This window comes from Mus pahari, chromosome 5 (assembly GCF_900095145.1).
Source record: "Mus pahari chromosome 5, PAHARI_EIJ_v1.1, whole genome shotgun sequence".
Lineage (NCBI taxonomy): Eukaryota > Metazoa > Chordata > Mammalia > Rodentia > Muridae > Mus > Mus pahari.
Genome location: NC_034594.1, coordinates 70,172,653 through 70,188,408, shown reverse-complemented (window position 1 = coordinate 70,188,408; position 15,756 = coordinate 70,172,653). Strand labels below are relative to the sequence as shown.

The window sequence follows — 15,756 nt, the reverse complement described above, 5'->3', positions numbered from 1 at the left end:
TGTTCTCAATTCTGTGCCCTGCTCTGCCATTTGCCTGGTCCAAGTCCCAGAGTCCTTGCCCACGCTAGCTAAGCCTATATCGATGGTCTCTCATAGGGCCTGGGCTGGGCTGGGCTCGGTAGAGGGCTGGTAGACAGGTAGGCCAAGGGTCCTTGCCAGAGAGTTGACTGCCGGGCACTGGCGGCTCCTGGCTCATGCTGGCACTGGCTTTCCCAGTTGCAGGCACTCCCCAATCCCGAGGAAGAGCCATTCTTTGCTGTCAAGACCCTTTCTATGGACTCCGACTCCGTGTGGGGGTCCAGGGTGCTCTTGCAGTTCATCAACTGGGTGTCTACCATGTGCTGGGCATGTTCTGGGGCCACAGTGAAGGTGGAATCACGGACTGATGGGGATAAAGGGACAGGGATGGAGCGAGGTGGGGTGGCCAAGGTTGGTTAAGTCTGCCCAGGAGAATCAGAAGGCGGGTAGTGAGGATTGCAGCCTGAAGGTAGACAGGCCTAAGGGTGTCTGGGGCAGATATGGGGCAGAGAGCAGAGTGGATAGACACAGGACTGAGGACGAGGTGGAAAAGGGACTACAGAGCCTGAGAGGACTGGGGGAGACCCTAGCTGGGCAGCCGTTCTCCCAACAGCAGCCCAGCAACACTGCTGCCTGGCTTTTGGCTTCAACTTCAAGGCTCCCAGAGGTGGTGAGCAAGGCTTTTGTACATGGACGTGGAAGCCCACGGATAGAGGAAGAAGCTGTCCCTTGATGGAACTCAGCCATAGGTGGCTTTCCAAGAAGGGCTCCAGAGAGGCAGTGACTTGGAGCTTTGTCCCTTAGTGCCAGTCAGTTGTCACCATGGATTGCAAAGTTCTAGAGGGCCAAGGCTAGTGGGAGATTAAGAGCTGGGGTGCTGCTGCCCATGTTAGCAGCTGGGTGTGTATGATATACTTCCTTTCTGCCTATTACACTTCCACAGGGACCACAAAAGCAGACAAATGCAAGTGACAGTTTCCCCCATACCAGGAGGGGCCCACACCTCTCCAGACATGCAGGGATTAGCCAGATGTGTACACATATGCATACCAAAGAGTGTGGGCATCCCTTGCTCCAAACAAGGCCATGGTTGAATACCTTCTGTTTGTATCTGTTCTGAAACATTGCCTCCAAGTGAAAACCTTACCGTGTTTTACTTTATATGTATATTTTATATTTTGTATGAATGTTTTGCCTACATGCCTATATATATATATCACATGCATGGCTAATGCTTATTGAGGCCAGAAGAGGGCACCCGGTCTCCTGGAACTGCAGTTACAGACAGTTGTGAGCTGCTCTATGGCTGCTGGGAATTGACCCCAGGTCCCCTGGAAGAGCAGCCAGTGTGCTTTTAACCACTGAGCAATGTTTCCAGCCACTCCCTAATGATTTAAAAGGAGATAATAGTGCCAATCACGTTAAAACTAAATGTTCATTCTGAACATTTTGGGAGCTATATCTAGATTTTAATCTGTGCACGCACACAGTGCTCTAGGACGCCTTGCAGACATGCGCACACACCCCCTCCACCGATTTCTGCCTCAAACAGTATGGCAGTTAATGTGAACTAAAGTTTATTTTTTGGTCCCATCGTTTCTAAAGTAGTGTGTGACCAGTGTCGCTACATGTGGAGGGACCTGAGTGCCAGACTGTTACACAGGCCATGTTGTCCTTCAGTCTACAAAGGGTCACACATATATCCACACACTCTTTGGGGTTTTCATCCATTCCGTTGGTTTCCAGGAAGCCTTCCCCATGTTCTGAAGTGTGCTCTCAGAGTGACATTGTGTGACATGCGTCCACATTGGTGTGATGCTTATGTTCTTTCGCTTTCTCACACCCTCTGATATGGAGACCTCTGTGGCAGTGTCTTCCTTTTCTGTCTCCCCCAGGAAGCAGCTTCTTGCAGCCTGAGCTGTACCACCCCAAACCCTCCATTATGCTGTGAGAGCCATCCATCCCTGACAGGTTGAGGGAATGGTTTCCAGATGGGGCTGCAAACAGGGGTGACTTTGCCCAGGTGTCCACAGATATTTTAGTATGTCACTGTTTGATGGACCCATGGGTCTTTCCCAAGGTGGAAGACTGACATTCACGTCTCTCCCTGTGCAGTGCCGCAGACTTCTCAGCTATGTGGCCGCAACCTGCTGAGTTGTGACACATTTCCTGTCTGATGGACAGACCAACTCGTATCTCCCTGAATCCCTTCCAGATAGATTGTGCGTTTGGTCATTGAACTCAATGATATGGTAGGGACTTTGCAGTCGATTGATTGGTTTCCGTGAGGGTCAGTGGGGAGGTTTCATGTAAGGCTTCCATCATTTTCTTCACATGGGATTTATAGAAGGCTCTACTCTGGCCGTCCCATCCCATCTTACCCACGGAAGTCTGCTTATCTGCCTTCAGAAGCAAAGCTGAGTGTAGCCCCATCTGTCCCCTTCTCACCATCCTGCAAGATGTTCCTGGCTTCTCTGCCCAGTCCTTGAACAACCCCCCTCCTGGCCGTGCTGCTCTGTGGTCTTCTTGACATTGCCTCTTGTCCTGCCTTCAGCCCCACCCAGACACTCTGGACCCTTGTGGCTTCCTGTAATGCCCCCCATCCACTGGGTGACTTTCACTGGGTCCCTGTCTGTGCTTTTCCTGGTAGCCACAACCTCAGAGCTGCATGGTTGCTTCTAGATCAACTGTGTTGTGAGCCCTCACCCTCTGGGTCACAGGACAGGATGTCCTGGTTCCTGTATCTTGAGGACCCACATTCCAGCACACCCAAGTACATTAGATGTTTGATGGTAGAATTGAGATGGGGCGCCATATACATAGATGACGTTGCTCATTAGAGCAAGGGAGGGTTTTGTGGCCTTGGGGCATATAGTCTAGAAAACCTCCCTTAGCTCAGAAGAGGAGGCCAGATGCTAGGGCCGAGATTGGGCTGGAAGTTGTACCTATTTTCTTTCCAGGAGCAGCCCCTCTCTGCCTTCTCAGGGCCTTGGTAACTAACCCCCGTGGAACAGTCAGCTCCCCCCATAGAATCAGGTTGGCTTGTACTCCAGAGCAGTTGGAGGTCCGTACTGTCTATTATGCTAAGGAACAGGAGAAAAGTGAGGCAATTCTAAAGTGGCCATGTCTAATGCCACTGCTGCTCCTGACTGCAGAGAGGGGAGGTGACACCCAAAGCTGGCGCTCAGAGCCGAGCCTCCTCCCTCCTTCCCCACAGTAGGGCTGCTGGCCCCAGTGATGTTGGGCAATCTGTAGATATAGTGAGTATTCTGGGGCAGGTGGGATACAAAGTAGAAGAGGCCTGCAAATTGTCAGATGGAGGGTGCGGCCTTCTCCACCAGATATCTACTGAAACATCAGCCCAGCGCCCTCTAGGAGCAAAGCCAAGCGTCTCAGAATCCACCCCGTGGCTCCTGCCACCAGCACTTTTCCTACCTTAGGGGCTTCCTGCATAGTATCGAGGCCACTGGCTGAACCTTCCTTACTGCCCCAAGGTAGGAGTGGGGCAGCAGGGGCAGGGGCTGCCTCAAACCCTAGCAGCTGCCCTCCTCTGTCTCTGGTGGTCTCTAGCTGCCCCATGCCCTAGCTACTCTACTCACCTGCTGAGACCCCACCTCGAATCTAAATCCCATCCCTGTTGGCAGATGTGTTTCCTTCTCTTGTTCTAGGGTTGGCATGTTTCCAAGGTAACCCACTTAGGCCGGCAGCCTTTGGGTAGTCACAGCAACCTGGGTGGACCTGCATTTCCTGGGGGGGGGGCATTGAGTTGGAGTAGCAGAGGCTCAGGATGCAGTTTAGAGTCCAGCTTGCTTAAAGAGTGCCCGTGCCGCCATCAGGCACCCTGAGGTCAGGGAAAGTGGGGAATATTCCCATGAGCAGAGCAGAGCCGAATCTCAGCCTTTTCAGTGCCGCCCGCCCGACAGGCCGGTCTGTCTTCAGGTTGCTCCCGAGCGCATGTCCTGATGGTTTCCAGTCTCTGCCCGGGAACTTGAGTGTGTAAAGGACATAGTGTGTGTGTCCGGGCACTCCTGGCTATGCGCCAGCCCATGTGCTCCTCTTCCCAGAACACTGGGGATAGGGGTTGGGGTGGGGGTCAGCTGGGCTGGCAAGATAAGGAAGACAAAGTGGGCAGAAACTGGTTGACTTTTTGAGGCTGGGACACCCAGGGACTCTCCCGAGAGGATTGGAAGAGAGGAGGGGCTTCTCTGGAGACCCTCTTTCCCTCTCCCAGGTAGGTTCTTAGGCCACACCCCAGGTGCCAACCTCTGTGCCGCCCAGCGTCTGTCCTTCCCAGATCCCTTTCTCAGAGCTCACCTGGAAGTTTGGGTTCTCTTTTGGGCTATACTTGGCTGCTCCAGGCATCTCCGTCTGAGTCAAAAGTGTCCTGCTTTTCACCCGAGACCTCCGGGGCTCACAGGGAATGAGCCTGATGCAGGGAGGCAGGGTGGTGAGATGTGGGCTGTGGCAAGTGATTTGTCTTGCCACCTTCTAAGAACGCATAGACTCCAGGTCAGTGGGGGAAGGGAAGAGAGAGAGGGTTCCTCGGGAGAAGAGCCAGGAGTGTATGTGGATGTATGTATGTGATAGCTTAGGCCAGCAAGCAGGATAGGGACAAGTTGTGTCCGAGGGGCTCTGAGGGAGGCAAGGCCTGACAGGCTATAGACACAGAGGGATGGCAATGCCTCATAGACTAGGAAGTCAATAGGGGTAGCAAGGGAGGGCAAGGTCTGGGAGCTGGGGCTAGAGTCTGGCTGGAGAGCAGCAAGGAGAGCTACCTCTTCTCAGCCCCCTTCCACACCTGGACTTCTGGGAGAGTGGGCTGCTGCCAGCGTCTAGGCCAGATGGCCATCTTGGCTTGGGAGTAGAGGCGAAGGAACTGTGGGTAGATAGGAGAGGGTCTCGATGGCAGCAGAGAACTTGGATTGTGTTGGAGATGGAAGCCTAGAACATGGGCCCCAGGGTTCCCTGTGGAAGCCTGGGAACTCCTGTGTTCTCTGGAGGGGTGGGGGGTAGGTGGCCAGGGTTTGTACTAAAGACAGTCTAGCTGGAGCCAGGGCGGTGACTTACTCTAGCTTGTTCCCTTGAAGCCTGGGAAGGCCATGCAGTTCCTTCTGTTTCTCCCAGGAGGCATCTGCAGACCACACCGCTTAGTGGAGGGCATCATTTCCCCACTGTGTTCTCCTGGCCTTGTTGACTAGCTGGATGTATACAACTGAGCTTATTTCTGGGCGCTCTTGTGTTCTTAGCCATGTCTGTCCTTACCTTGGTACTGTTACTGTTTCAATTACTTTAGTTTTGTAACAGGCTCAAATAGAAAACAGAACAACTCCACACCTCCGTATTCTGTATTCTTTCTCACTGCTTTAGCTCTCAGAGGTCTCTTGTGCTCCCATGTGAATTTTAGGGTGGTTGTATGAAAGATACTATAGGAACTTCGAGAGAGATTATGCTGAATCTGTAGATTGTTTTGAATAGTATCAGCATTTTAGCAGTATTCCATTTCCCAAATCCAGATCATAGTATATACTTTTATTTACTTAGACTTTTTTTTTTTTTTTTTTTTTTTTTTATACCTATGAACTTCTTTATAAAGAAAAGACTAAAGGTGGTCTTTTTAGCAATTACCAAAGGAACTGACAGATGTTAATGTCTCAGTTTCTTCCTGACTTAATTGTGTTGGTCTTTTTTTAATCTTTTTTTTTTTTTTTTTTNTTTTTTTTTTTTTTTTTTGAGACAGGGGTTCTCTGTGTACCCCTGGCTGTCCTGGAACTTGCTCTATAGACCAGGCTGGCCTTGTACTTATCTGCCTCTGCCTCCCAAGCACCAGAGCTAAAGGCGTGCGTGTGCTACCACTGCCTGGTGGACTTACAATTATTTACTTGTCAATGTGTTTGAATTTCAAGTCTTTCACTTATGCGGCTTTATTTATTTATCTATCTATCTATCTATCTACTTATTTATTTATTTTCATTTCTGTATAGCCCTGTCTGTCCTAGAACTCACTTTGTAGTCCAGGCTGGCCTCAAACTCAGAAATCCGCCTGCCTCTGCCTCTATATTTATTTTTAAATCTTTTAATTTTTATGTAATCACAGATGAAATAGTATTCTTAGCTCCTCCCCTTCATCCTTCTTCTTCCCCGCCTTACCCATCCTATAGACTTGTGAACTTTGCAATCCCTCATATTATTGATATCTAGTTTCATACTATGTGGTTAGAAAATATGTTGATAAAGTTTTAATCATGTGACCTGCCCTGGAGATGTCCTCATGCCCAAGACACAGCACATGCGCTGTGCTGTGGACAGGGTTATCTGTGTGCCTGATACTTAGTGCATCTGGTCTTCAATATTTTTCGAGCTTGTTGTTTCTTTGTTCTTCTGTCTAGATTATTCACACCTCACAGTATGTGGGATGCTGAAGTTACTGCTTACATTCCCCGCAGACCCGCCAGCGGCTGTTTTATATTTCATGCATGAATGTCAGGTGCACATTTACTTACAACTGCTATATGTTCTCGGTGATGGCCATACGGTGACCTTGTGATTTGAACTGGAAATCTGTTTGGTGGTCTGTTATCTTTTAGTCTGCATGGGATCTATCTTAAAATCTGTTCTCTGTCAGCCCATGTGTGTCCTTAAAGTTACTCTTAGTTACCTTCCATGATCAAGGCAACTTGTAGAAGAAGGTCTTTATGGGGCTCAGTTTCACAGTATGAGTCTATGACCATCATGGCAGGGAGCACGGTGGCTGGCTGGCAGGCAGGCAGGCAGGCAGGCAGGCAGGCAGGCAGGCAGGCAGGCAGGCAGGCAGGCAGGCAGGCAGGGCACTGGAGCAGTAGCCAAGAGCTTGCATCTGACCCACAAACAGGAGGCAGAGTAAAGATCTAAACCTCAAAGCCCACCAGTGACACAGCTCTGCCGAGACCATGCCTCCTAACCCTCCCCAAACAGTTCCCCCAGCTGGGGACCATGCATTCACACATATGGGCCTATAGGTGACACTCTCACCCAGCCCATCACACAATGCCGAGATGAATTTCATACACAGTGTAGAGTTGGATCCCTCTGGCCCAGCCTCACCGGCCCTGTGTATGTCCTATGCTGGCATAGGAACTCCTGGTTCTCCTGCCTTTGCTTCCCAAGTGCCAAGTATAGTTTAAATTTTTATGTAATTATTTTGGGGTTCATACTTGAGTACTGAATTTACATCACTCCCACCCCACCCTCTCTGCCTTCCAACTCCTTTCATGACCCCCCAACACACACACACACACACACACCCTCCTTGCCTGTTCTCTCTCTCTCTCTCTCTCTCTCTCTCACACACACACACACACTCCCTTGTGTGTGATGGAGCTTCCGTTGCTTTTACAATTCCTCACCTCTGACTTCAGTCTGGCTGTTTCAGGCATTGTCAGGCTGATGTTGCTTGGAAAGCTTTCAGCTTTACAGCTCCAGATAACCTACCCACGCCAAGGTTGAGTTTTGGCTATTGTGCCCTTTAATGAGCTCTCTGAGTCACCTCCTCTTCCTCTGGGGTTCGTCCAAGACTGTGGGTTTGGTTATCCACAAAGGGTTGTCATAACCACATACTTTCTCGTCGCTCCCCCTCCCCCTTTCTCTCTGATAACACCTACAAACCATTTGGGTTTGCCTATGATCTGGTAGCAAACTGTTTTGCCATGTTGTGATTTACAAATCTGAGCTTACCTCTCTAGAACCTTTTGACTTTTCTCAAGGGGATCTCACGACTTCTCTGTGGGTGACCCCAGCCTTTTACACTTGCTCATTACACACTGTCACCAGCCACTGACCTCCTGTGGGTGGGCCCAGGGAGCAGCCTGAGCTTCCCTGGTCTCTCCCAAGAATCAGAACCTTGTTGCCCTGTGGTGTTCAGTCACTTGGGCCTCAGTTCTGGCTTCCACCACAGGCGTAGGTCTGCACTTGGCACACGAATTTGCCCGTTTCCTGCAGGCTCTTAGTGACCTCCACGCCTGGGCTTAGTCCATCTGAAATCTATAGGTACAGTTGACTGTGAAGCAGTCACAAATCCCCATTCTGATGTTTGTGCACAAAGAGGTTCACGTTGGCAGGCGACTGTGTTCCTGTAACATCTCATCACAGAGTGGCTGGGTTGATTGCGCAGACTGATGCCTTGCATTCTGTGGGCTCACACACTGTTGGCTGCTTCACTTCAGTGCTATTTTAGATTGAGCTCAGAAGTAGGTCTGTCCTGGAAGTGAGCATTCTCACTCATCCTTCTGGGATATATAAAAGGGATGCCTTTAGTCACTGAAGTATTACTCTCTGGGACAATTCATTTGTGTATTCATCTGAGTTATGCGTACATGGGGCTGTCCTCATCTGGGAAGTGTTCCTGCACAGAGGGAGAGCCTGATGGGCAATGACTGCCCCCATTCCTCACCAGGCAGCCATGGTGTCTCACCCAAGCATCTTAAACTCTACGGCTTTGCTGTTAGGTTTCCTAGTACCCTACCAACCCACCCAGTGCTACCTCGCTGGTCTCTAACCAACCTCCTTTGATGGCTTGAAGTATATGGGCATGTGAATGGGTGAGGGCATGTGTGGGGGTCTAAAAGCACCACACTGGTCTGCAAGACTGCCTGTGTCTGTGTGGGGTGCTCACAGGGGAGCTGGCTGCTATTGCTAGGCTGTTGAGGATGCCTGTGCCTTCCTGGGTTTACCTAAGGAAGACTGAGAGCTGGTGATGACAGAGAAGGGGCTCCTCCCTAGCTAGCATCTTGGGGAGTACCATGGCAGGACTTAAGAGGAGAAAAGAGCTGACATGGCATTTGCCTGGCACTCATTGAGCTAGTCCTGTCCTGCACCTGGCTGCCGACTATGCTGGACATCTGTCTTACGTATTCTCCTTTTCCTGGCAGGGAGGGCTCTCCAGTTCCAAATGTCCCAGGTGTTCATGAGAGTCCAGCCTGAGAAGTTCCCGGAGCAGAATAACAAGGTGTCCAGCTCAAAAACAACCCGGAGCAGAAGCAGGGGTTCACAAGGAGAGCCTACTTGACGGCCTGACATGGCGCTTCACCTGTAGTTACCAGTGAGCACCAGCATTCCACCTCACCCCACAGGGAGGCTCTACTGAGCCTCACTCCATAGCTATCTATCCTGGCCACTCAAGGAGGACTATACCCCTACCCTGTCCCAGGGAAAAATCTGAGCTACCTGGCACCAGGGCTTCCCAAGACTTAAAAGAAGGCAGAGTGTGAGGACGCAGCTGCCACTCTGGGCCTGGGTATGCAAGTATCCTTGGGTGGAATCTAATAACCAGCCAGAGCTGTGCCCTTTTGAAGAGCCTCTCTTCAGGGAGCTGTGGCCCAGTAGCATGAGGGGTAGAGCCCTGTACCCCCTGTGCTTGAATAGGCCCCACTGAATGCAACACTGTGGGCCCCAACTCTGTTAAAGGACACATGACACACGGCTGAGCAGGGATTCTTTTGAGTTCAGGCTACTGAGTGAGCTTCCTAGCAATGGAGGTAGGCTCTATGTACACAGGGAGCTCCTAGAGGTGAGGGTGAACTAGCCCTGAGTATCGTAGGTTACTTAGAACGTCTCTGCAGATGTGGGATAGCTTGGGACAGACTGGTCAGGGTATCCCTGTTCCCTACACTGCTCTCTCAGGTACCTCTGAGGCACCCTGGCAGGAATGAGAACTTTTCTATGGCTAAGACAATGGCATGGACATTGAGGTGGGTTAAAGAGGCGGAAGGCTGGTGGAACCGGCACAGGCTGACTCTGGTATCCTGGCCCCCTCCTCCCACAAACTTTGGCATGTTCAGTTGGCGCAGACAGGCATCTTCCCAGGTAGGACTTGGAGATGTTCAAAGGTTGCCACCACATGAAAACCCCAGGACTTTCCTACAGGCACAACCCCTCTTCAACCTCCTTCCAACAAGCTCCAATCTGTGCTCTGCCATGGGTTGGGCATGTCAGGGCTCACATGTACGCACACCAAGTCTTACCAGTTTATACGAGGTCATGTCCACTGTAGGTCCCCAGCCTTTAATTCATACAAGGACTCAAAGAACACACATTATCCACTGGTACCGAGTGACAGGGGGCCTCATGGAGAAAGGACACAGTACCCTGGCCACTATCCTGGGTGCCCTGCTCAGCATGGGTGCTGCTGTCCTAACACCTGGGCACTCATCCCAGAGCTCAGGTCTAGCTCCCAGTGCCCCTGCTTGAGTGGCACTAGCAGGGTTGTGGCTGGGTGAGTGCACTCAGGGCATGGGCCCAACAAACCCACAGACCAATTATGGAGAATAGCTATCCTGGACCAGGGGACCTGACTACTGGGCAGGCCTTGGTGCTGTGCTGGCAATAGCCTCTTCTAACCCAGTGACTAAAAGAAAGTTAAAAATAAAATTAAAAAAAAAAAAAAAAAGCGGTAAGCAGCCTTTTTTCCAGGCCTTCTGCATGTCAGGACCACTGTCTTCCTGGATATAGCAACTCGGCATCCCCTAGGCCCTGGAAGGGAAGATGGAGCCTTGACAGCCTTGGTAAGCCAGGTGCCCCCAGGTCTCGAGGCCACAGGAGGAAACCAGACTCCAAGTGGTGCCCTGAGCCTCTCCAGTGCTGTCAAGGAAGACTGAGATGTAGCACTCAGTGGACAAGGACACTGAGGGTCTGAATGTGCATGTCTGTAAAAGCCCTTGACTGTCAATGCTGCCCCAGCTCCTGCAGAGCTGCCTGGGTCAGGGAGGGGCCCAGGCATCCTCTTGACCTGCAGTGCCAGGTCCCATTGACCCTGAGCTAAAGTTTCACCAGCCACCCAGCATCCCCATGGCCAGGTGACCTTTCTAAGTGGGGTGGGGGCTAGATGTAGCTGGCTGTTCCCCTGAAGTGAGGCTCCTCATGTGAACCGCCAAAGCCAGTCTTCGTGAGCCCATCTGAGGGGACAGAACACACCCTCAAACAGTGTGGCAGAGTTGAGCATAGTATGGCCGTGCCAGCTGCCACCTCTCACCTCACCTAAGTCACACTAGAGGAACCCCACAGTGGGTCTTTTTTTTTTTTTTTTTTTTTTTTTTTTTGAGAACCAGATTCACTGAGCTCCACAGTGGCACAGGGTCCTGGTCTGCTGTGTGTGGGGATCCTGGCTGCAGAGCTTCTTCTGAGTAGAAGGTATCATGCATAAACTTGAAGGCCCTGCCAGAGCCTGGGCGGCGACATACTGGCATCCCTTGCAGGCTTCCTGGGGAGCTGCGGGATGGGCCTCAGTTTCTGACATCTGTGGCCCATGGGGTCTGGTGGGGAGTCCCCAGCGGGAAGAGGCAGGAGAGGAAGGCACAGACTCACTTGAGGTCTCCGGTGGGTTGTAGCTAACAGCCGCCCTTCTGGCTGGCCTCATGAGCTTCTGGGGGTGGTGCAGGAGGGTAGGGGAGGAGTGTGCAGCCAGAGGTGCCCCTGAGGTCCCTGAAATACATGGCTTTTGGGGACACTGGCTCGCAGCTGACCTGATACAAAATTAAAAGCTAGGGTGACAGGCGTGGCCAGACCCAGGAGGCCTGGACCCCATGCACCCTGCCCCAGCACTCAGAGCTACTGTCTCCTTATCCTGCCCTGGACCTCGAAAGGCCAAGGGAATTAAATATGGTCTGTTGCATGTTTTGGCCAAGACAGTTCTTGGGGCTAGGGGGCAGTTACCGCCACCTGGGCCTGGCTGCTGCAAGGACCAAGGTGACGAGGAAGAGCAGGAAGAAGCTGTGGGGCTCTGGGCAGGCGGCGGCTGAGGTCTTCTGTCCCTCCTGTTCTGACAGGCCGGGGAGGGCATGGGTCAAGGGGGTCCGGGAGCTGGAGCTCTTCTTGCTGACCCTCCGGCCACAGGTGTCATCTGGGCATCCACCACCGCTGCCAGAGCCACTGCCGTCATCACCTGGGGAAGACAGGAGACTCCAGCAGGCTCTTCCTACCTGGGCTCCTGAGCGCTAGGTGACACTGGGAGTCTGAGGCCCGCTGCACCCACCCGAAGACACAGTTACTAGGTCTGCCTCCCGCTGTTCCCACCTGTTAGACGATAGCCAGATGGACATCCTGCCTGGGCTTCAACTGTGCGACAAGGACACAGGGCGGAGGGCCCCTGGCAGAGGAGTCCGGAGAGGCCTTGTACCCTTCCACTTCTGAGCAGGGGCGATCCCTCCCCAACCCACCCCAGCCCTGGCGGGCCTCACTGGCATCCTGGAAGTCCACGTCGTTGCCGCCATAGGCGCCACGTAAACGGTTGGTCATGATCTTGAGTTGCATGATCTGCTGCCGGATGGTCATGTCGGGCTTGGTGATGTCCACTTCCACCTCAGGGTTGTTGATCTGGTTGGCCAGTCCGTCCCCCATCACCTCTGGTAGGTACCTGGAACAGGGCAGCCGGAGCCACGACTCATTACATTAGCTTTCGCAAAGGAGTCTAACCAAGGCACCCTGCGCCCCACGACACCGAGAGCCAGCCAACCCCTAACGCATTGGTAACCCATGCAGGCTCCATGGTAGGGGGTATGTGATCACGGCGGGGAGCTGGTGAATGTGTGGGATCTTCCAGGCCACTTTCCCTGGCTCTGGGCATTTGTGAGGATGTGGCCAGTGGTGGGCACCTACCGGCCCTTGGAGATTCCATTCCAGCAGCGGTCATCACTGGCAGGACTCATGGCCATCTTCTCACTGCACAGTGTCCCTGGGAGGCTGATCCAGAAGTCCTGAATGTCTCGGAGCTGGGCCTTGGCCTCAGAGACCTATCGGACGGCAGTCAGAGCAGTGAGAAGCCTGGGGGACAGACTGCCTATGTCCCTCCCATGTGGCTATGCCATGGCATATGAGATGAGTACACTTACCAGCTTTTCCAGAGTACCTGTGGAGGGCTTCTCCTGCAGTGCCAATTTGCCACGGCGACGCTTCTCCTCGGGCCCTGAGCCATGGGGATTGACCTTGGGGTTTCCACAGGCCTGTATGACCTAGAGAGATACCAAAGGGGTTCTGGAGGGACAGCAGGGTTTCTCAGGCCCATACTGGGGACAGACCCTCCAATGCTCACAGTGGTACGCCCCTCCCCCCACTCCCAGCCTCCACACACCTTAGCTGTGAGTGTGTCCTTGTTGTCCTGGAGGGCATTGATGGCCTCCGCCAGCCACACATGCACACCGCCAATGACACTCTCCGCACCCGACGGGCCCCAGAACTTGTCAGTGATGAGCACCATGGAGTCTGGCAGAGGTGTTAACATGTACGCCCATTACATTACGTGTGCACATTAATGACACACAGTCTCAACAGTAGTCACAGGCATAGGTCAGCAGAGGGTCACGTGAGCTCACATTCCGACTGAACCAGCTTACACTCATGTGCAGCTCTGAGCATTCATCACTAGTGGATACCCACAGGCAGAGCATAGGTTCCCATGAACACACAGGACATCTGACGATCTTGCCTAGTTAGCTGCTGACCCACCATGTGCCCACATATGTATGCATGTAGATGTGCCTCACACCAGACCCTGAACATATAAACTGTGTGTGTGCATGTGCATGCTTGCATAATGCACAGAAGTAATAGCACACACACATTGGCTCATAGTGCCAACGCACCTGTCAGATCAGCATACTAACCGGCTCATGCCAGCTATGTACCAGTGCCGACATGTATGCATGCTAATTTGCCCCATATCAAAAGAGGTACACCGTGATTCATATGTGTTGGTATATGTGTATGTCAACTCCCCTTATGCCAGTACATGCGCATGTAAGTATACCTGTGATGGGCAGGGAGACTCTGTGCACACCACAGACTGGCCCATTGTGTGTATCATACATATATGCCAGATTGTATATGTTTAAGTATATGTACATACATGTATGGGTTTGCCACATATCACCTATGTGTTGGTGTATATGCATGCTGAAGCAGCTATTCTACCATATGCCTTGGGACAATAAAACCTTTCCCTTGATCCCCAAAGCCCCACTCATATCAGGCCTTCAAACCTTCATAGGGCCCACACTAGGGACTACTACCTCCCAGGACCTCTGTCTGTCTGTGCTCCCAAGGACAGGCCAGACGGCTCACCCAGGAGGTTCCTCCACTCAGCATCCAGGTCGGCCTGGTTGGCAAGGCAGCCTTTGAGCACATTTCGGCAATAGTCGGGGCAGGGCCGGGCACCCGGGACTCCCCGGCAATGAGCACAGTAGACCAACTTCATGATGGCCCGAGAACATTCTGGGGCCAGAGGTACCTGGAGAACAAAGGCAGCCTGAGCCCCCCTGCACTCCTTGTGCACCTGGTCACCAGCTAGCCCCGAGGGAGCCCCAGTGTGAAGGGCTTGGGATGCAAGCCAGAACATCAAGGCTCTACTCTGACCCACTGTGGAACTTTGCCTAGGCCAGGCCATCTCAGGTACACATTTCGGTGTCACAGTCCCAGGACTACTGCTGCCACGAGGCTTTGCTGAAGATAACCGAGGCCCATGGGTTGGGAGGTAACTTACCCCACCTAGCTAGAGATGGGGGCAGTGCAGTTTAAAGCTGGTACTCTCCCCATACCCTTCCCTAGGTGGATCTGCATTGTGCCGTCCCATTCAGTGAGCTACCGTGCTTGCCTGTGAGCATTTTCTTGTTTCCTGTTTCCTGAGCCCAGCAGACCAATGGCCCTCTTCACCCGGCCCATAGCCGCATTTGGATAAGGACCCAAGACTGGGCAGCAGACAGACAGGCTTTAAGTGGACTCACATCTGAGGACCCATTGTAAGCAACTGATAACAGGCTGCAGTTATGAGCCTAAGAGCCAGGAGGCTCAGAGAACAGGGCTGAGTGTGGGGGATACCAAGCACCCAGGGCACAGCATGAGGAACTCCCAGGGGTCTACTCAGAGCCCCAGGCAGTGTTTGTACCTGGGCCACCTTCCGGACTACATCACTGGCCACACCCAGGCCCTGCACGAAGGAGCGTGCCGCCACAAAGGCACGGGTGGCCCGCAGGCGCAGTTCTCGAGGGGCGTCTCCGAAAGGCCTCAGTGCCTCCGCCTGCTTGCCCAGGCAGTCCAGGTAGTCATCAGGCAGCAGCTGGGGGTGCAGCTGCTTGAAGAGGCGCTCTAGCAGCCGTGCCCAGAACTCGGCCAGCGTCTCCTCAAGGTGCAGGTTGGCCCCACGGTAGTAGAGGCGCAGCTCAGCATATAGGTCCCGGAAGGCACGAGTGTTCTGCGTATACAGGTCCCCAAAGGCCCCGGGGAAAGAATCCTGCAGTGTACGCTCCGAGTCATTCAACAGGCGCTGGAAGTGGTCTGTGCACAGAGGAGAAGCAATGACCCCCTGAGAGGGGGTTCTGTTTCTCTGCTAATCTCCTCATGGGCTTGGTAGAATACCTCCCCCTTCTCAGATCCTGCTTATGCAGTCCATAAAAGCTGGACACCATATTGCAGAGGCTACCTCAGGCTCTTAGAGACCTGTCTCTCCTCACCAGAGGTGCAGAAGTCAGGAGTGGCCTCTCTAGGGTCATAGGCCCCCATGTACTTAGGCCTCTAGCTCCAGAGGCCATTTCTGAGGTGGACCTTAGGAACCAACAGCTGCTGAGATTCACTGATCCTGGGAGGGACTGTAGTGGGAGTGGCGGGAGAGGCTTGAGTGAGCCTTGCCTAGCTGCTCTGTCTTCCACCCCAATGCTCTCAGTTGCTCCAAGCAGCCCTCCTCCTCCTCCTCCTCCTCCTCCTCCCCCCTTCTCCTCCCCC

At 52.9% G+C, this 15,756-nt stretch overlaps 1 protein-coding gene across 1 annotated transcript in view; it reads right to left on the bottom strand.

The window, feature by feature from the left end:
• Positions 1 to 10,037: 10,037 nt before the first annotated feature.
• Gpc1 (glypican 1) overlaps positions 10,038 to 15,756 on the bottom strand; it is a 27,994-nt gene continuing 22,275 nt past the window's right edge. The window contains exons 3-9 of the mRNA XM_021198230.2: positions 14,924 to 15,312; positions 14,104 to 14,269; positions 13,115 to 13,245; positions 12,876 to 12,995; positions 12,643 to 12,776; positions 12,225 to 12,400; positions 10,038 to 11,929 (exon numbers count right to left, since the gene is read on the bottom strand). Coding sequence (XP_021053889.1) covers positions 11,697 to 11,929; positions 12,225 to 12,400; positions 12,643 to 12,776; positions 12,876 to 12,995; positions 13,115 to 13,245; positions 14,104 to 14,269; positions 14,924 to 15,312 — 1,349 coding nt within the window. The 3' untranslated portion in view covers positions 10,038 to 11,696. The remainder of the gene's footprint in view (positions 11,930 to 12,224; positions 12,401 to 12,642; positions 12,777 to 12,875; positions 12,996 to 13,114; positions 13,246 to 14,103; positions 14,270 to 14,923; positions 15,313 to 15,756) is intronic.